Below are 21,075 nucleotides of genomic sequence, written 5' to 3'. Positions count from 1 at the left end.
TAATTTTCTGTTTCTCTGTAGGGCACATCATTTAATTGCCCATATGTCTTTGAAAGTAGTTCAGCCTAGAAATACTGGTATTTTCTTAATCAATGTGTGGAATTGCAAATGGCTCATTTTGATATTAAGTCTTGTTTGGGTGAGTGTAGCTAAGCTGAGCGAGCAAGCTGCAGCAGGGGTGCTGCAGCATCAGATCAGAGGCTAAGTAGGAATTTAATATAATAGAAATTGACCAATCAACTCTCATCCGGAGTTTCTAGACTTAAGGTTAAGACATCATTAATTTATTAATGTTTATTAATATTATCTGTGCACCTTCATATATGTAACACTGTGTCATCATGACACAGTCTGTTGTTTTTGACCTAAGAAAATCAGGATCTCTTTCTCAGTCTGATGTTTTCAGGTGTTCAGGAGGATCAATTATACACTTCCATTAGGGGGCGCTGTAACACGCTCCTGTGTGGGTGAATCACTGTGGGGGCAATGTGTCCACGTAAGGGCATGGATTTGTGCTCTTTTCATCCCATGATTTTACTGGATTTCGCCCTCTTTTTTGAACAGTTATTGCCCTATTTAGAATTATGAAAGCGAGAAAATTGTCATCATAAACTCCCTAACTAAAATAAAAAAGAATCCAAAATGGACAGATGTTTTCCTTTAAAGACATAAAATGAAATATTTTCTCTTCTCCAAAAGATTTGAAACAAATTTGATGTATGATATGACATCTTCATAGAAATTGCAGACCCTTATTATAATCGAAATGAATATATTGTCATGACTTCTCATTCACTGCACCTTGCGAGGAAGTTTGAATCAAGTATGTTGTTGAAATCAAAGACACTCCATATGAAAATAATCTAACATCACTACAGTGAAAGTGAAACCGTCTAAACTTCCGTTTTCACTGCCATGTTATGTGCAGTCGTATTCCTTTCTTTGACCTGTGGAGCTGACACATCATTCAATCCTCAGAGGTCATTTCCGGGTGAGCAAAGATTTCCCTTTGTCTGAGCCCAAATACAAACCATAAAGTCTCATTACGTCGTTTTCGAACGCAGCCATAATTTATTTACAATGTGAAGACAAAGTCCTAATTCTTTTATTGACTGTTCGCCATAATTCAGACGCGCTGAAGTCCAGGGATTTCTATTCATAGAACATTTGCCCAAGGAAATACCAAAATGCTTGCAAATTTAGTTTCACTGTCTTAAAAAAAAAAAAGGCCCGTCCTAAATGTAGCTGTCCTCGGTCCCAGTTCTACAGGAACCCACACATGCCAAAGGTTTTCTAGGGCAGCCTCCCTTCAATTAGGCTAAATAACAGAGGAGATCAGACGCAGAGTGACAAACTGAAGGATCATTAAGATGAAATAATAACGCAACATATCAAAACTGTTCGTTTCGGTGTTTAAAAACTGGGAGATTAACTAACTTGAAGGAGAAATGTTTTGTCTTAAATAAATACATATGGATGTTCGATTATTTATATAATGTGTTACTCATAATTTCAATTGATTCATTTTTATTTATTATTATCATTTGTATGATATGGTGGCAATTTTGAATAGAGCACAATGACTATTCACTTCAACGTTATGCGCCTGATTTCTGTGACTTTACAAATACTTGCTCAATTAATTCAGAGAATGGACAGTCGATCATTTATTGATCTAATAAATCTGTTTTTAAAACGTAAATATGAATTTAACAATTTGTAGAGTTTTGGCTTCTTTAACACGAATTCTAATTTTCCAGTTTTGATGCAAAAGTAATTTTCCTAACAAAAAAAAAAAATGTCCTTGATCTAAATTTTCGTTTTCTTTCTTTCTTTTTTTCCAGACAGTTCATCGGGTCAAAATGAGTGGGACCGTGGATTTATCAGTAAGTGCTATCCATCGCCCCACACATATCCACCTGGCTTTAGTCAAGAGATGTGACACTTCGTGGAGCTTGTTATTTGGCTGTAGGCAAACAGCTGGCTCCACTGACATCACAGGAACTGATGCCTGTGCTCTGAACGAACTTGTTTAGGGATTCAAAAAAGGACTGCGGTTCAACAATCGCACAGTTTTTATTTTTCAATTTCAAACATTAGGTACAACAAAAAATCTACTTAAACTCGAATTACTGTCCTCCCGCAAACTACTTGGGTCTAGCTAATGGCCAGAAAAGTTGCACTCTTGTTGCAGGTGAACTGGATTTAATGAACCACAACATTGCTGTAATAAACTGCAAACCAACCAATGGTTTCTGTGGGGCATCCAGTATCTGAAACCACCTCTGCTTCCCTCGCTGCTGCTGTTAGAGGATATTCATATCAACTAGTCTCCAGTCTGTCTGCATTTCATTAAAACTTTCTATTTTTTATTTTAACTGGACGAACGTTATTACACCTGGGGAGAGTAAACGTGTAAAGGCTATTAGGTTAAGGGTTTGATTAAAAGCGCATCGTAACCATTTTCATCAGGGAGCAGAATATTGCTGCACTGTCTGCATCCAGGGCAGCTGCTGCTGGGCCACCAAATTAAAAACATGCCATGCATGGACACGACGACAGCCTCCACATATAGTTTAGCACAGATTTATTTTGTTTACATATATACATGTGTGAACACGCTTGTACTGCTGTTATTTTGCAAGAGGGGTTGGGGGAGGGGGGGGAGCTTAACAATTTCTCAAATGAACAAATCAAACATCAAATTAGTCCGCCCGAGGGCCTCATTTTTTGTACTTCTACATTATAACTAGTTATTGAACTAGGAGCACGATCTGAAAGCCATTTGTGGGGAGAAAGAATTCATTGCTGTCTCTCCATCAATAATCCTTGGCAGTGAACTATTGGAACCAGTCAAACGCGAGGGGTGAAACGCGGGTCAGGCTGTCTAACTAATATTAAAATGCGTCCGCCAGAGCGCATGGGGCGAGAGGGAGTATGTGTGCGTGCAGCTCTTTCACACTGGCTAGGTGCACAACAAACGGCGTGTATTTAGATGAGCATATGACAAAGCCAAATGAAAATGAGTTAGATTTTGTGTGACTATTTCCTCGTTAGTTGCCTACACTGTTTGTTGGCTCAGGATGTTTTGTTCTTCAATAAAAATAAATAAAAATCTATGAAATTGATACACTGAATGCACGCGAGAGAAATAGATTGAGGTGCTTTTTGTTGACAGTGTTTGAAGTCCCCTGTGCATTTCCACTGTAATCAATTCCATTCATTCACAATCTGAGCATGTTTGCTGTTTTTAATAACCCCGAAACAGGCCACATGTCTGATATTGCATTTTTCATCCGAGGCTTTTCTCATTAGCTTCCAGAGTGTCAGGAAGAAAGGTTACCGAGCGGTCAGTATGGTAATAGCTTGCAGAAGAAATGGTTGGGAACAATAGAAACTTATTTTTCATCTGTGCTGTCACGCCGTCCCTTTGTATCCACCGTGTTTGTGACTGAATATTCATATAAGAGCTACCTCAAAGGCAGAGGTTGAATGTTAAGAAAAGAGGCACTCTTGTCCTTTGCACACGACGCGTTTGTGGGTGTGTGTGTGTGTGTGTGTGTGTGTGTGTGTGTGTGTGTGTGTGTGTGTGTGTGTGTGTGTGTGTGTGTGTGAGAGAGAGAGAAAAGATGTTAAAGTCGTATTTTCTTTAAGAGCAGAGCAGCCTTGATTTGTGTTTGTGATAAACAGCATCTCGCTTTGTGCAGTATTTCTACTCTACTGCAGCCTGAATATTTGTTAACACTACTCCACTACTTCAGACATGATGACCTGCTTCGTGCCTGCTTGCATGGAGGTTTGCCTGAGAGATCACCTTTGCCGTGTTTAACCTAAAACACATTAGTTGTCTATATGTACCCTGTAGAACCGAATTTGTGTGAAGTACAAACAATCGCAAATACGTCTCTACAGGAATACATGGGCCACTGAAATACCACGCCAGCCAATGGATTCTTCTGCTTCTGCTCCTCTTCACGTCTCTCTGGCTTCCTTTTTTCTCTCCCTGCTATTGAATATACAAGCAGTGATACACATACAGCCTGCATCCAGACACTAGCAATGCAATAATATTGTCACAAAGTGTATTCATAGTCCAGACAGCCATAGATTGTGTAGGTAGGCCACAGAGCGCAAACCCATGTGTGCAGTATGCGGCTACTACTGTGACAGACCCTGTAAAACACGTTAGGAATCAGGGGTCGTTTAAAAGTGACTGATTTACGGCTTTTATTGCTCTATTAAACGCCTCTAACATCCTCGCCGGGCATAATAGAAATGTCGTGCGTATTCTGTACAAACAGGACAGCCAGAAATGCCATTTCACGTCTCGCTTTTAACCATATTATGTAATTATTGCTGTGAAAATAGATACACCCGTTATCTTGCAATTTGCTGCTTTTGCCCATATTGACTTGTGTGCTACTTCTGCTCAGACTTAATGTTTTTTTAAGTTGGAGCCTATTACTATTATTATTATTGTTATTGCTATTATCATTATTGTTATTATTATTAATAATATTATTATAGTATTTTCCTACTTGTAATTTTGGCTGTTGGTGACCCCATAACTATCATAACAATAAAAAGGAAGAATAAATAATACTGTATAATGTGGATGTTGTTGGGAGGCTGAGAAGCTATTAGGGAGTTAACCTCTCTTTGACACAGCTGACTCTGAGATAAGAACGGGATACTGTAAGCACATGACAGTTTACACAGCCAGGCAGGATCAGTTCACAATATAACAGCAGCAGCATGTGGCTAACGCTCAGTGCTTCAGCCAGGGATAGCATGTAACATTTGGAGGTAGCAAGACAAATATTTTCTTATTGTTCTTTTTGTTTTGTTTTTTACATATTTGGAATACGTTGGACTGTAGTTTAAATATATATATATATATATATATATATATATATATATATATATATATATATATATATTTATCAGCTGCATTTATTTCTGTATATTGCAGTCTTCAAATTCTTCCTCTCAGAATTTTCTTTCATAAAATATGGGTTGTAGCATGGGCTACACACAAATTCAGCTGATTTGTGGTCACATATTTTGTATTTAAGGCCATAACAGAGGTATGCAAGACACAATATGTCTTGCAAGTAAAGGATAATGACTTTTCTATGTTGATAGAAAGAATACAATCAAGAGCAGCATTTGTGTCAGAAAAAAAACCTTAGTATTAAAGAATCTGAACACTGGTGACTTCAGTTGTATTTGGTCTTGCATCTCTAAGCAGGACTGCCCTGCATGTGGGAGGGCTCTTCACTTTGATGTGAGGGAGTACAACTGCTCCAAAATGCTCTTACTCTTCAGGCTGCAACGACCAGATTTAACTTCTCTGTGACAATATGACTCCTCTGCAGTTAAGTCAGCGGTCATAATGTCCTGAGATTCTCTGGTCTGTGACACCCTAACGATATTGGTCCTAATGGTTGTGTTCCACTGCTGGCTGGTCTGTGACATCATGATGATGCTGCTCTGCACTCTTGTCAGGCTTGTGTCACCACAGTGGTGGCTGGTCTGTGATTTCACAGTATTGAGTTAGTTTGGTCTGTTGACTGCTCCACTGTTGTCTAGTCTTAATTGGATGTCATAATTGTAGTATGCCTTTACTCTACTTGTTCTCTACTGTTTTGTTGATGTGTTCACAATGCTCATATTGATATTTGAATGTACATATCGAAGGCTTTTAATACTTTTATCTTTCAGAATTAGAGGCTATTATTAAAAGTTAAAGGCATTTGTTGCCCTTTGGCTTTTCTACTTTATATAGGCTACTTTTACTATTTTATACTGTAGACTAGGGACGCCATGGCTTTTCTTTATTCTTATCATCTTATTCGCTTTATTGTAAAGTACACTACACCTTTGGTTCCAGCAGATTTCTGCGGCTTTGACATTCAAAGACCGCTTCAATCAGGCCTATTTTTATATGTTATCCTTACCAATTTCCAATTAAAAGTTGAAGGCTGAGCCTTTTAATGAATAGCCTGGGGAAGAAAAGGGACATCAATTCAAAATAGACAAATATCTCATCATTGAATGAAAGCTTTTGTTCAAGCAGCCTGTCCAGCTTTCTCCAACATTATAAATGATCAGGCCTACTTTTAAAAACAAGTCACACCTCCAGTGCATCTCACCACTCCAGTCCTCTCTGACATTTAGATTCACAACAAACCTATTAAAAATTAGTGCTAAAAGCTATATCATCTTACAAAACTGATGCAGCTCTAATTCTTAAGTGTGTTAATGGAATCTGTTTCACAGCTGAAGTGCTGTTGGTAAAAACTGTGCCTTCATTAATTAGCAGATAGCCTGCACGCCTTATATAAATGTTAACAAAATGATTGGTTTGCTATTGTTGTACCCTATCCTTGGCGAATCACCTATTGTCCCTTTGAATAATTGAGACCAGTGGATTTTGCCTGTTTTAATTTTTCCTTGGTCAGCAACTAGCTACTAGTTTTGTCCCCAAGATCAATTGCCTTGGTAACACAACCAGAGAGAGAGAGAGAGAGAGAGAGAGAGAGAGAGAGAGAGAGAGAGAGAGATTTATACCCACAATGGCGACTGTAGGTATGCTAAATACCTCTGGTTCCTTATCCGGGAACTACCTCTTACTCTGCTATTGGGCCATTGGGTCACGTGGTAAAAGTAACTTTACAGGGCTGCTCGCAAGTAGGAGGGCTTTATGGAGCAGAAAAACGACAAAGCTAGAAAAATTATTTTCCACTCCAGAAATTAATGATCATGAGCTCGTATTTGATGGAGTCTAACTACATTGATCCGAAATTTCCTCCATGCGAGGAATATTCGCAGAATAACTACATCCCTGAGCATAGTCCAGAATATTACAGCCGCGCAAGGGAGACTGGCTTCCAGCATCACCATCAGGAGTTATATCCTCCGCGGGCGAGCTACCAAGAGCGCCAGTATAACTGTGCAAGCATCCCTGAACCTGTCACGCCAAGGGGACATGGAGTACCCCATTCTGCGCACCTGCTGACAGGGAAAGGGCAACCTGCTTCATGTGAAACCCCACAGTTGTCCATGTCCCCCGCCACCCCACCGGCCGCAACCTCCGCCTGCAACCAAGCTACCCCGGAACATCCAAACAGCACAGCCTCCTCCAAGCAGCCCGTGGTGTACCCATGGATGAAGAAAATTCACGTCAGCACTGGTAGGCAACTTGTGTGTTTATGTTCCCTGCACTCCTCATGCTCCTCTCTCCCTTTCCCTCCCTTTATCAGTCCTTCTGACTCCCATCTCGTTGCCAGCCCCTGCTCCGATAGCAGGGAAGCCTTTGAAATGGCACAATTGAGGCGGATTTACGACTCGGCATTGGTAATTACACCCACCATAAATTTTATAGCCGAGGTATACTCAGGGCAGCCGTATCACCATGTGGCTTCTGCTGTTATGTATTGCGCGATAGAGAGAGGGGGAGAAATGAATAAGAAAAAAAATGTGAGCTTTGTAATCTTGCATTAATAATTTAGTCCATAGTTGGATGTGAGTGTCCTCTCATTACCCTGAGAAGTTCTTAACTTCCCATTTAAATTTCTCAAACAGCTAAACATTCATATCCAATAAATCTTTCTAGCCATATCTCAGTTGAGGCCATTCTTGTTTACCCCTCCTTTCCTCCCTTCTCTGTCTTCCTTTCTCTCCACTTATCCTTTTTTTCCCAGTGAACTCGGGTTACAATGGGACGGAGCCCAAGCGGTCTAGGACAGCATACACCCGGCAGCAAGTCTTAGAATTGGAGAAGGAATTCCACTATAACCGATATTTAACTCGGCGGAGGCGCATCGAGATCGCCCACACCCTGGTTCTCTCCGAGCGACAGATTAAAATCTGGTTTCAAAACCGCAGGATGAAATGGAAAAAGGATCACAGGCTCCCGAACACCAAAGTGAGATCCTCTTCCTCCTCCTCCGGGTCCAACACAAGCTCAGCAGCCGGCGCTGTTGCCGCTGCCTCGGCCAGTAACACTGGGGCCCCCGACGAACTCACCGGAGCACAGCATGGCGAGGATATTACCAGGTTATAAAACCACGATCGGGAGTAGAAAAAGAACTGGTTATTTATAGAACAATTATATTTTTTGTTTTCGTAGCTATCTTGTGCGGTTTCCTTTAAGTCCAAAGTTATATAAAATGCATGTTATATAGCATGGATTACTGCGAATACCGATTCATTATTTTTACGTGACACAGGGTTTAATTTATTTGAAGCTCAATTAAAATGATGTTTTTTATTAATATGAAGGGAAAAAAGGAGAAAAAAATATACATTTTATCAAAATGTTATTGTGGGCCATTCTTTTGCCCTGCTGCCCAAGGTGAAATGCACAATCTATTTATTTCAAACAACACTGGAAGGAAATCAATATAATAATAGTTATTTTTGGTATTAAAAAAAGCTGGAACACACCATTGATCTTGAACTTGTATGTTTTGGATTATGTGTGAATTACCTCGTGTATTTCAGAAACAGGATTTTGATTTACAATTTAGTTTTGTGGTGTTGATGTTGTGTTTAGACCGTTAAAAAGCAGATTATTGTGAAATGCAATAAACGGAGTGTAGTGTACTTGTGCTAATCATATTGGTCAATAAAACAGTGAGTGTCTACTAGTTTTATATACGTTTGGTCGAACATCATTTAGGCAAGATGAGGTCTGCTATTGTTTTTGGTCTTTCTTTTGGAGGGATCACCTTTAAAATTGTACAGATGTGTGAATACTTGAACATTTCATGAGGGAAACAAGAATCACTGTGTTTTCAAACTGTGTTTGTAAGTCCTGCAGCTCATTCTTGCTTCTTTAAATTAACTGTGTGTGTGTGTGTGTGTGTGTGTGTGTGTGTGTGTGTGTGTGTGTGTGTGTGTGTGTGTGTGTGAGACTGACTGAGTGTGTGTTTTAAAGCCTAATTTATAATGGACTAAAGTTATTTCTAAAAAATGAAATAGTTTGCGCTGTACATTATATGCAACCTCATCAGTCTGAAGGGCATTCAATTAACGCTTAAGAGAAGCCACTGAGGCCCTCCACTCTGCACTGCCTCTGCCAGTGCTTCTTTCGTCCTGACTTGAACACAAAGCTGCATGCGTTCAATTTAGACATTTGTTAGATTATACATTGTTGTGGAAATATTCTCATTTATTTTGTAAGCCAAGTAGTTGCCCTGCTTTTTCTATAGTGCACTGCGCCATGCGGCTGAGTTTTCAAATGTAAAGAAAATAAAATGAAAAATAAAATAAAGTCGTGAGTTGAAGATAGATTCAATATAATGCGCCATGTGTTGTTCGGGTGGTGATGGAGTAGACTAGCTGACCTTTGTTATCAGGCTCTGTAGCAGTGCCCTGGCTATAGAGAAAGGAATGCTGATGTTTTCTTGTGTGTTCACTCTGAAGCTTGTATAAACACTTTGCCATATTTACCTGCTGTCTCCCCAGTGGGCACTTTGCCGCCAGAGTCTGCAGCAGCTCACGAGAATATATATATATATATATATATAAAAAAAAAATACAATTTCAAAAAACGGCGCGTCGCAGTGCAACGTCACAGTCCACAGGAGGACCAACACACTTGCAGGACTGTTTACGACTGTAAACCTGCTGGAATCATACAACCATTTGACAAAATATCACTCAAACTGCACGTCTCAACTGAAGTGTCTCGAGATTCTTTTTCTCACAAAGATGCATTCTTTTTTTTTTTTTTTTTTTTTTTTTTTTTTGGACAGATCTGTGCAGAAGGATTTCAGTTTAAACATGACTTAAACCCAAAGACGTGCAAGAATTTGATAGATTATTGAATTGTGACATGAATAGGCCTTATAAAATGCCTCGCGTAGTGGGGGGCAAAGGAGCACAAAGGGAAGAGGTATTCTCCATCATCAATCTCTCACTACAGAGCTTTGTGTTATGTTCTGGAAAACAGATCTGACAACAGCCAGTTTTGATCCAACCAAATATGATGTACCAGGCCGTATCCTTTACTATTATTCCCATGCGCGAGAGTTTAGATAAAGCACTTGAACTGGACCAGTGCGGTTAACATCTGCTTTTTGGACGTGGCTTTTGGAAAGGCACTAGAATGGTCGTGAGACGGCGCTGAAAAATGAAGCGAGAAGCCTTTATGTTGCTGGACAGATTAGAGAAATGAATGTGCTCGCCACAGTCGCAGCATCCCTCCAATCCCTTTCTAGGCCCTGTCGCCTCCATGTCGCGAGGCTGAAAAGGTACTTTATTGAAGTTTGGGGGCGAAGTGGGAGAAGGCCGAGTTCACCTCGAGGACACATTTTCTGTCCCATTAGGCTCATTTCAGTCTGGATGGCCGACCTCCCCAACCCTGTGACCTGACTCACTCTCTATACGTGTACCTTCTGTATGCGCCCTCACTGGTCACCCTTGGCCTCAGCTTTCTTTGTGGATTTTTCTGCATTGTGTGTATAGAGAGGCCTGCGGCGGGGCATCACTGAATGTGTTGCTCCCTTTGTTAATCAGAGTGACCCAGGACAGTGTTGAACTCTCGGACAAATCCTCTCCTCTGCATCCAACAGATATGCAGGACTTGTAAACATGCGCCTTCTTTCAGCATCTGAAACCGAGCTGGCAACAATTGGTGGTTAACTTTCTCCCCAGTTAATGATAACAGAAGTAGACATGGTTGCAATATTCTGAGAGATTATGAAAGAAATGTGTGAATCTAAACCTTTGTGTTTTAAGCTTTAACAAGCCTGTACGGTGGAAAAAGAAAAATGGTTGTACATTTATTGCACAGGCATTTTTATATTATACCCTCCAATTAAACTGATAAAATTACAATTTCATAGCATCAAGCTTTGAAAGTGTCACATATCCCAGGGATTAATTACATTCCCTAAAGTCTCCAAAAACAGAAGGCAGTAAAAATAGTCTGCCATAATATGACTTCTGTGACTTAAGAGAATAACTGGCCTCAGGTCAGTGCTTCCACTCAAAAGCAAGCTGCCAATTATAGCCTGTGTTTCTGACAGTACTAGGACAGTTGGTCATTGTGATTAGTTCATGGACAGGGACCTTCAAGTTTGTAGTTAGAAAAACCTTGCAAACTTTCCACTGACACTCCACTCTTCCCTAAAACTTTTATTTTTTAATCCAAATAATTCCTCAAATGAGAAAGAATGCAACTTGTATTATTGCTGAGAAATTAAGTTTTGCTTTATGCTCCAGATGTATTATTGTTGTTGTAACAAAAACATTAAATGTGAGCTTTTTCCTTGATATATTTTTAACTGTTTTCTGGTTACTTTATTTGGAAAATCTCATTTATTTTTGCAAGCAGCCTTGAATTTATCCTAATATTCTTATTTGGATGCATTGAGCCAACAAACGTCTGGCCTCTCTTGTGTGGCCAGGACCAAATATTCAGCGCTGAGGGGGAAATATTCGACAGCATGCCTTCTAAGATGAACAGCTGACACTGAAACCCAAACAACTACTCTGAGTGTGTTTCGTTTGTGTGTGATAAGTCAGCCTCCTCCTCCTCCTCGTGTGTCCGAGGCAGCAGATGAAGATCAAATTGCACTCGGGATGTTTGAGCTCTTGTAATTGAAGATTTGTACATGAGGCATCACTTTTTTTACTTGAGGCATTTACTTTCTACTGGACTTTTCGTTGACTTAGCTTTGCCAAGGAATTAATTAACACAGCCTTATAAGGCTCTGCTAAATTTATTATGAGAATAAACAGAATGTGTGATAAAATGATTCTTTAAACAAAAGCTCGTGCCGTTTGTCAGTCATCAATCAGTCTTGTCTTGGGTTTTGTTATTAAACATTGGCCTATACGCACAGACTTTACTTCTCTTGATATTTACACTGATATTTGTCATCATAATATTTAAGGATAAAAAAGCGCACACATGCTTTACACATGATCTGAGCAAATAATTCCTTAAATTGTTTAACTTCAGAGTTATTTAATTGTCAGAAGATCAACATAAATAGAATAAAACCATAATATCCGTGTCTTAGTGACTTTTTTTAAATTTATAAATCAGAGCCATTGTTAAAGTTTAAAATAAACTCTTTTTGGTTTTAATTTCCCTCTACCTGTTTAGTTTTAAGCAGCCGTTTGCTCTCAGTAGGATCACTGAGAGGTTGTAGTTATTTTTAACTTCGGAATATCATGTATTCCATGTGTTTGAAGTTCAGTGTTTAAATTCCTCAACACTTAAGCATCCCTAACTGGTTTCTTTTCTGACTCGAGACTGTTGAACCACACATGATTTCCAGCTCGCATTGCACCGCTGCAGGCTCCCTGTGATTTATGAGCACCTCAGTCGAGGTCTCTCTCTCTCTCTCTCTCTCAGATATAAAAACTTTACACAAACATTCGAACTGTTTGAACAAGAGGCAAATGCGACACCAAAATAATCAGCTGTTGTGTCCGTTGTGTGGTTTATTACCTGATTTTGTAACTCTTCCCCCCCCCCCCCTCGTCTCAGGTGTCTTCTTCAACAACTTTGCTTTATGATGAAAGGTCCGTGGCCCGTGTATTGTTATGGTGTAGTGTGTTTAAACGGCAGCCATGGCAGTTGCATAAAGGCTGAGAGTTGAAACAGGGGTCACGCTGCTATTTTCCAGGGACAGAGAGGCTCTCTCGCATTGACCAGCAGTGGGTGTGTCATAAATCCGTAAATCTCTCTCCCATCCGTTCACTCTGGGGAGCAGATGTACCATGTCTTTTCTTTTTTTTTGTTCGCGCGTGTGCGTGTGTGTGTGTGTGTGTGTGTGTGTGTGTGTGTGTGTGTGTGTGTGTTTACATATAATTAAGTTTACATAAAACTAGATTTTAAAACTCCATCAGACATGTTAAAATGATTTACTGTCAGCGCTGGCAAACATCATTTCAAGCAGGGGGACGACAAAGCAGCTTCGATCAACACTCTGATATCCCACTGTAGACTCCCAACATCACATCACACAGGAAATGATGGCCTGGGTAAACTTGCCAGTAATACTTTATGTCATCATAACGCCTCCCTGAGAAATTTTTCATTAGCCTATTTGCTGCATCGTTGAGGACCTTAGAAATTACAGTCATTTTCCCACTGGGGGCCCAGACCGTCACTAAATTGAGTTATGAATATGTTATTCACTTTTCATTAGCACAAGTGATCTGAATATGGGATCCTGAGACTATAGATCCACAATTATGTATAGGTTAAGTGAAAATGCGCTTTTTATTTGATTTGCTCTCTGAAAATGATTCTCCGGTGTATTTGTGTGGCCACCAGTTGCATTTATACGGCAGTCATCTCATACTTTAAGCACTGAGCACTCTGAGGACAGCTGCTGCAGCATTTGGAGTCACATTTTAACATACCCATTGATGCATAAGATGCAACAGAAAATTGAATGTTAAAGTCACTTCCGGAATGTAAAACGCAGGATTGAAACCTGTCATCGCCCCCAGATTGATTGACATACTGTACCTTAAATGATTGCTATACATATTTATGTATATAATATTTTCTGATTATGTAAAATGTTTTTATTTAGAACAAATGTTGTAAAACGGGGACATTTTCAATTGTTATCAGTTGAGAAGCAACCAAACTTAGGGCTTTAATAGTAGCCTACAGGCTGTCAACACTCACACCCTATACATCAGATTTCACAGGAAAAATATATAAAACATGTTTGTTTATCATGCTGCAGCATTGTTTTATTTTAAGAGTATAGATATTCTGAAAATCCTCACATTCCCCCTGAGTAAAAAAAACTAAGTTTGACTCTTTCAGAGATAGTCATTGGCTTAGTGCTGCTGGTTTGTGTGCACACTCCACAGACAGTAAGTTGTGCTTTAAACAGGCCCAAATGAATACTCTATGTTAATGCACATGCTTATGCAAAAATCCGAACTTGTTTAGGAAACTGACAGTGTGTGTCTTTTCCTCACGTATGAAGTGCAGTCTGCAAAATCTAGTCCTTTTATTTCACTCTGCATTGTTTACAGCAATATAGGGCACTGGGCCCATAAATCTTCCCCTTGCTCTGCCAAGACAGCGCCATTTGTATGCACCGTTTTAACCGACAGCATCCTCTGCCCATTAACGTCTTCTCCCCAGCTCTCTCTCAGTCTCATCTTATCTGCCCAGCTCTGTCCCCTGAAAGTACATTAACTGATCCCTGCATTCGTTGAGCTCCGAAAAACAATTATGCTTTTTGAGTGTATGGAATATCCTACATGGGGAAAATAAAATAAAAATACAAGAATTGTGTTGTATTCTGCTGATCCCCCGCGTGTGCGCGCTTGCAGATACTCCCCATTCCCCAGGACCATTTCCCCTGTAAGTTATTGGTATGAAAAATAAAAGTTTATCGACGATTTCCTCGGTTGTTTGTGTCAGCAGGCGAGAGAGCGCAGAAGGTAAGGAGGAATTGTAAAAGGGTTGACACCCAGAGCGACCGGCGCGCTTTTGTGTGAGAGAGAAAAATGATTTATTACTACTGAGGCGGTTCAAACAGAGTTCACGGAGAATTGTGGTGGAGGCGCGGAGGAGCTAAATTATGGTCTTGCTGAGCTAGTATATCATAGATCCTATCTCCAATTCAGAGAGTGTGTTCAAGGGTGTGAGGTAAGGAAAACAAAACGAATTTAATTACATTCCCCCATTTCAGTCAGTGCTGATGTATACGGCCTAATTCGCGTGTTGTTAATAATAATAATAATGTTGGTGGATTTTGGTATAAACGAGATACAAGCAAATGTCGATATATTTAAATCTCTATATAATGTATCTATATTTTATTAACTAAAAAAGACATTTAGCACTTAACTGCCATTTTAAGGGATAGCCTATACTGAAAAGATAAAGTTGTTTTCAGCTACAAATAAAAATCAGTTCTCCAAGCTAAACGTTTGACAATTTTAGACATTTACAGTTGAACTGTGATCAATAATAACATCCTGTAACAGTCATTCTGTTGGTCATGGTTACCTATAATAAGCCATATGAGTGGCATATGGTGTTCTTGATCTGACCAGAAATTCTAAACTAAAATATTTAATTTACTACTACAAAAAAATAAAAAAAATCCAAGGACGTGACTCCACTGTGGAGGTTCAGGTAAAATCCTCATTGATGGTGGCAGCAGGGGTGAAACGTAAAAAGGGGGAAGGCTGCTCTTCTTCCAAGCCGTGCAACCCTGAGTGCTTAATCCATCACCGCTGAGAGACATCTAAAGAGGGCTTTCTCGACAGCTTTGTTGTAGTGAAACACCAGAAGGAACTTATATCCAAAGCCTGCTTCAACTAAGATTGATACACACAACATATGCAGAACCCTCTCGTTTTGAAAGATGCTTTTGGGTGCACTATTTAAAAAAAAAAAATGTGATGGCTTCATTATTCTAGTTAGGCTATTTATCTACTTTGCATATATTGTGCTGTGTTGAAATTAAGCAATCATGGTATATGAGATTTTTGTTTTTCAGAGTGTAACTCAGTTAAGCCACACTTGATGTAGCATTTAGCCCAAATAATTCCCTAAAATATTTATTATGGGGGTTTTAAATGAAGTTGCAAAATTCATATTTTACTTAAGTGCTTTGCACCTGAATAACTATATTTCCAAGTTCCTGGTGTTTTGTATATGCTCTATGTTGTAACTGCAAAAAGGCGCACATAAGGGCTCTGCTGAACATCTCCCCCTGCTCTTTTGTCCGTCCAGCCGTGCAGCAAGCGGGATGTTTAACATCCAAAACGTCCACAGTGTTTGACTGTTGCCTCAGTGCCACAGACAAGGACACTTGATACTGTACAGTGATGCCTGATTAATGCAAATGCGCTGAAAAAGAAATCTCTAATGATTGCCTCCTTTGTCTTTGTGTGGCAATGACTGTCAAGCCTTTGTTTGACCACTCCCCGTGAATCCTATTAAGCCAAAGCTACACTTCCACTCCGACAGTTAGAAACATATGCTGTTATTTAAAGGAAAAGCCCGCCGATTTATACTGGGCAGTTAAAGGAGTTGCAAACTAAATTATCCAAAATAATCGGAATAATTTCTTTTCAGACAAAAAGCAGCCTTATTGCAGAGAGTCTATAAATAGAGCAGCTAATTCCATGGAAATACTGGAATAAATATAATGAATCATTATGTTTAGGCTAATTGGAAAAAAATACACCCAGAACACAATTTATTTTAGGTATTTTACTTCTTAAAAAAATCTTCAGCTAAAAAATGAGTTGTGGTCGATAACGCGTTATTATCCAGTATAGGCTATTATTCCAGGTCATAGACATATCCTACTGTAGCAGGGAGTCCTTGCGTTGTATCTGTTACGACAAAAAGTTCAGAACGTGCAGCTGCAAGCGGCGGCTCCATTTAATAAAAACCGTCCTGTCAAAAGATTTACAATATTACAAGAAATCAACTCTAATCTTCTAATGAGACGTTCCTCGCCACACAATGTCATCTCTGTCTGCCTGTCTCCCCCTCTCTGCCATTTTTCTCTCTCTCTCCGTATAAACACAAGTTCCTCTCTCTCTCTCTGTCTCACACACACACGCTGATTACCCAGTGATTATTGACGTCTATTGATATTCCGTTATATGTTTGTTTTGTATCCCTATAGGTAAATAAACGCAGGCTACTCAAAGAAATGTTGCTTGAAGAAATATCGCAGAAGCTTCTTCGGGCGCCCCAAGTTGCCAGAGGATTACTTTGCAACTCCAGAGCTCCGCCATTGGAGGACGGCCGCACGTGACTACGGCACCCTTCTGGTAAATATTATTCAAATGTTCCACATGGTTAGTCCAAGTGCTCTTCCCTGCATGCTTTTATACATTCAGGTTAATTGTGATCGGATATTAGAGAGACAGAAGTCCTAGTATTTACTACTGCTGAGGGATTTCTGGTTTGATGAGCTGGGTCCATGCACCCCCAGCAGTCTGCCCTCCCACTGCAGCTGCATGGCAACAGTTTTGCTATGAGCTCTGGACAAGTGCCAAAACTAAACGCGGGATACAATGAAGAAGGAGGAGGTGGAGGCCAAGAAGCTGAACTTAATCAGCAAAACATGACTTCCTCTGCTCATGTCAGTTGCAGGTTGAACCCAGGTGAACAGTGTCAGAGCCCACTGGAGCCTCTGGTTCACTGCCATGCCAAGGGCAAGCTGGACACCAAGAGCAGGAGCTGCAGTCTACTCTCCATCTGCGGCTCAGGAGTGATCTTTCCCTGGATGAATCAACGGACAACTGACTCTGAACCATCTGGTAACTCTGGTTTTATAGATTTTTTCTGCTGCATTAATTTTGATCCTTTTTTTTAATATACAGTATATATATATTTTATTTAGCAAAAACAGTGTAAAGATAAGTCATAAACAAATCTCGTTATTCATAATTCAAGTCCTTCACAGACAAGACATGCAAAAAACATAAATAAAAGTAAATAAATAAAGACACAAAACAACAAAACAAACAGGTCAAACAACATAATAAATGCACTCAGATAACACTTTTGTCGTAGTCCCTAACATTAATGTAAAGATTTATAAAATTATCTTTCACTTTTAAAGCTATGAGTGTACAGTCTCCATTAGCTGCTCTGATGGGGTGAATCAAAGAATTTAATGAGCATTTCCCCCATTTGTGCATTGAGTGTTTAACTGATATCTGACCTCAGCTGTCAGACTCTTTGTGCATGCTGCAACTAAAGACACAGTCAGCCCCAGGTCTTTTATACTTGAAAACAAATGTACAAACAGAGCAAGCACAAGTATCACTAGGTAATAATAGAACGTGTCACCTGCATCATTTATCATGCACAAAAGTACATCCATCAGATGTTTAGGCACTTAAATTAGTCACAGTTAAACAAATATCAGTGTCTTGCTCATATTTATTCTTCTGGGTCGTGTGCAAAGTAATGTTCAACAGCTGCAGTGAGTATGCTATACTGCACAGAACTACACATTTGCAACTGAGAATCTTCTCTTGAATAACTGTTCAAGTTTATTTTAAGTGGAAAATCACAGTGTCTCAGTATGTTTTACAACAAAAGAAAGAATAGAATTTCAGAAATGTAATTAATATTATAATACAAAATATTAAATGTATACAAATACACATTTTTATTGCTTATATGATTCACCAATATGCTTACTTGAAAATAGAAAAACATAGAGATAGAGAATATCAACAATAGAATAGAAAAACATCACTATCTTGATGCCACAAACAAGCTAGCATACAACAAGGAAGCTCCCAGTGTGTTAAGCAGAGCACTTTTCTCTCTAAGGTCACTACAGACCTTATTAGGTTAGCTTATTAGGTATCCATTAACCCCTGTGTGTTATGTTGTTATCAACAGGGCCCTGGTATTGCTCATATACATGTCAAATGGAATCTCTAATGGTGGTTATTTTCAGTGGTAGTCCCAAGGTACCTTTTAAGTGACTGAGATGGGGATTTGACAGGTCTGCTTCCATGTGTAGCTGTGATTAATGTGGCCTGCCAGACAGCCGTAGTGGCGTCAGATGTTTCCCCCAGACTGTTTCTTTGGGAGGTAACTTTCCCTGAACACATGACACAGTAGACAGCCAGTCTTGTATAGTGTCTCAAGCATGACTGCATACGAGGAAGAGCTGAGGGCCCTACTTTGTCCCAGGTTGATTGGCTGAGGATTAACATGGGCCTTACTGGCACTTGAAGTCCTTCTGTGGAGGGTATACATTTCAGGATAGACTTCTTAAAAATGTGACTTTTAACGCCCTCTCTTCTTTATGTGCTTCCTCCTGCATCAGTCAGCGGTGGTGTGGCGGCGGGTCTGTCAGGCAGAGGAAGACTCAGTGTCAGGAGGGAGAGAACAGCCTTCACCAACAGCCAGCTGCTGGAGCTGGAGAAGGAGTTCCACTTCAGCCCTTACCTGTGTCGTCCTCGGAGGCTGGAGATGGCGGCCGGGCTGCAGCTCACAGATCGCCAGGTCAAAATTTGGTTTCAGAACCGCAGGATGAGGTACAAGAAGGAGCACAAGAAGGTGGCAAGTTTGTCCCAGTGGTCTCCCTGCGACCCTTCCCTCAGCTCGAGCTCATGTGCGGACCACCTGAGGTTTTCAGGTGCATGTGTTGTTCAAACGTCCTCCTCAGAGCTGCACTTCATGGATTATGCTCCTATGTCCTCTCTTTTTGGTGCTCATAGTGACGCCAGCAGTGGTCAGTGTATTCAACCCCCAGACCAGCCCCATCTGAGCTGCATACTTCCATCTGTTGCAAATGGTCCTCCGCCTTCCTGTTCGGGCGCAGATAGTCATCACCATGCTGGCATTTCAAACTGGCCCTAGGGCCCCATAATGGCGATCCCTCCTGTGCTCATCAAAATCTCAATGATACATTCACTTTCACTTACTTATGAAAGACTGGAGGATGTCTTATTAGCCTCCCTGGGTTGAAATCCCCTTAATACACACGTTCACCATTCATGAAACATTTTAATTAAACTATATGAACATATCTTAATTAAAGGAGAGCTACAGTGTTATCATTTGTGTTTCTCAGGCGCGGTGACTGAAGACTGCAGGTCAAACTTGCTGCTCGTATTGTACGCACACGGCATGCACAAGACATCCGAGCGATTAATAATTACATGTTTCGCTGTAATTTTGTGGCTGTTTGCATTTATATAGTCGTTGCATGTATAATGCATGTGGGATTCATGTTATAAGTGATTTTTCTATTTCCCTCTGTTGTCAGACAATAGCCAAGTGGTTTTCCTATTTTCTAAGTGTCACATTTGGCCCTCCTTTTTCATTATCTACTGTAAATAACAGGTAATTTGTGTAAAATGTTTTAACTGTGAAATGGGCAGAATAATGTTCATATCGAATGATGTTATATTTTTGTTAAAGCCATTAAAGGATACGGCAAGTCTTTGATACGGTTCTTGATTAATTGTGATGTCATACTGAACATGCTTAATAAATGCATTTGGGAAAACCGTAGCTCTTGTGCAATGTTTACCCTATTCATCGCTGATTAGAGTTACATTTTTTCCAGCAGTATTTCATGATTAAGGATTCTTGGATTAGATCCCAAATGGGGAAAAGAATCGGAAAGATTCTGTAATCAAATTAAGGCATTGTTTAGATTCATTGAAAACTCTACAGTACTGTGCATTCAAGTTGCACAATCTTGCCACATAAGCCTCTCCCTCGCTCCTGCCTTCAAGTTCCTCACCATTAATCACTGAGACAAGGCAGTTTTTCCAGCACTTCTACCACAAGCTCTGAACCCACTGGGCACCATGACAAGATCTCTTGCCTCCTCCTTCACAACCCTTCCCTTGTTTTCAATAGCCAGATTGTAGTACTGCAAGTTGGGGCTGGCCTCCCTCTCAGGGGGCATGTTAGTTGTGTAGCTTAGAAGCCCTTCCAGCAGCCTATAGGCCACAACAGACCAATGAGGTTCAATCACTAATGACAACATATTATTTTTCAAGAACAATGAGGAGACTTTGTTTTTTAACAGCACCCACTGTGCCACTGTGACAAGTGGAGTCTCAAATGTAAACAATGTCATGGAAACACTGTTCTCTTGCTATTTTTGATTTCATAATTTCATCTCTCAGTGCGCTAAATTACGCACATGGGAATTATGTGTTTATTTGACAGAAGTGGGTCACAGGTTCTCTTGGGTCTCGACAGCAACTTTCACAATGAAGGAGTGAACCTCCTCTTACTTGATAGTGTGAGCCGGAGTATCAATAATCCTAACAAAACTTCACACATTTTTTGGACATGACAGTTTTCTATCAGTAGCCATACAGTAAATGAGCTGTCACAGAGGACTACTGGCAGCTATGAAATGAGGAAGCTGATCCCCTGGTGGTCCTGGATAGAATGACTTCCTGCTTCTAATTCATTAGCTAATCAGTCAGTGGATCAGCTGTCATTTGGTAAATATTTGACACCATTTTCAGCAGGTCTCAGTAGGTGTCAGAGGAGCTATATAACAGCTATAACTCTGGAAATTTTGAATAAAATAAAATGTGGTCTACACCACA

General features: G+C 40.1%; 3 protein-coding genes across 7 annotated transcripts in view; all 3 read left to right on the top strand.

Annotated features, from left to right (window-relative positions):
• Positions 1 to 17,208, top strand: part of LOC114558104 (homeobox protein Hox-C10a) — a 131,164-nt gene extending 113,956 nt beyond the window's left edge. For 2 of the 5 annotated variants that reach the window (XM_028581845.1, XM_028581844.1), the window contains 3 exons: positions 1,845 to 1,886; positions 16,650 to 16,797; positions 17,117 to 17,208. The gene's annotated coding sequence lies outside the window, so the exon portion shown is untranslated. The remainder of the gene's footprint in view (positions 1 to 1,844; positions 1,887 to 16,649; positions 16,798 to 17,116) is intronic. The other 3 variants (XM_028581847.1, XM_028581846.1, XM_028581848.1) reach the window with 2 other exon arrangements.
• hoxc4a (homeobox C4a) lies at positions 4,975 to 8,864 on the top strand. The gene is made up of 2 exons (XM_028581857.1): positions 4,975 to 7,195; positions 7,707 to 8,864. The coding sequence occupies exons 1-2, from the start codon at positions 6,760 to 6,762 to the stop codon at positions 8,066 to 8,068; spliced, it is 798 nt and encodes a 265-aa protein (XP_028437658.1). The 5' UTR covers positions 4,975 to 6,759; the 3' UTR covers positions 8,069 to 8,864.
• LOC114558108 (homeobox protein Hox-D3) lies at positions 16,830 to 19,948 on the top strand. Its single transcript, XM_028581854.1, has 2 exons — positions 16,830 to 17,289; positions 18,822 to 19,948. The coding sequence occupies exons 1-2, from the start codon at positions 16,950 to 16,952 to the stop codon at positions 19,355 to 19,357; spliced, it is 876 nt and encodes a 291-aa protein (XP_028437655.1). The 5' UTR covers positions 16,830 to 16,949; the 3' UTR covers positions 19,358 to 19,948.
• Positions 19,949 to 21,075: the final 1,127 nt, after the last annotated feature.

This window comes from Perca flavescens, chromosome 7, assembly GCF_004354835.1.
Source record: "Perca flavescens isolate YP-PL-M2 chromosome 7, PFLA_1.0, whole genome shotgun sequence".
Classification (NCBI taxonomy): Eukaryota; Metazoa; Chordata; class Actinopteri; order Perciformes; family Percidae; genus Perca; species Perca flavescens.
Note: the sequence above shows the minus strand (reverse complement) of the source record. Positions and strands in the feature narration are given on the sequence as shown.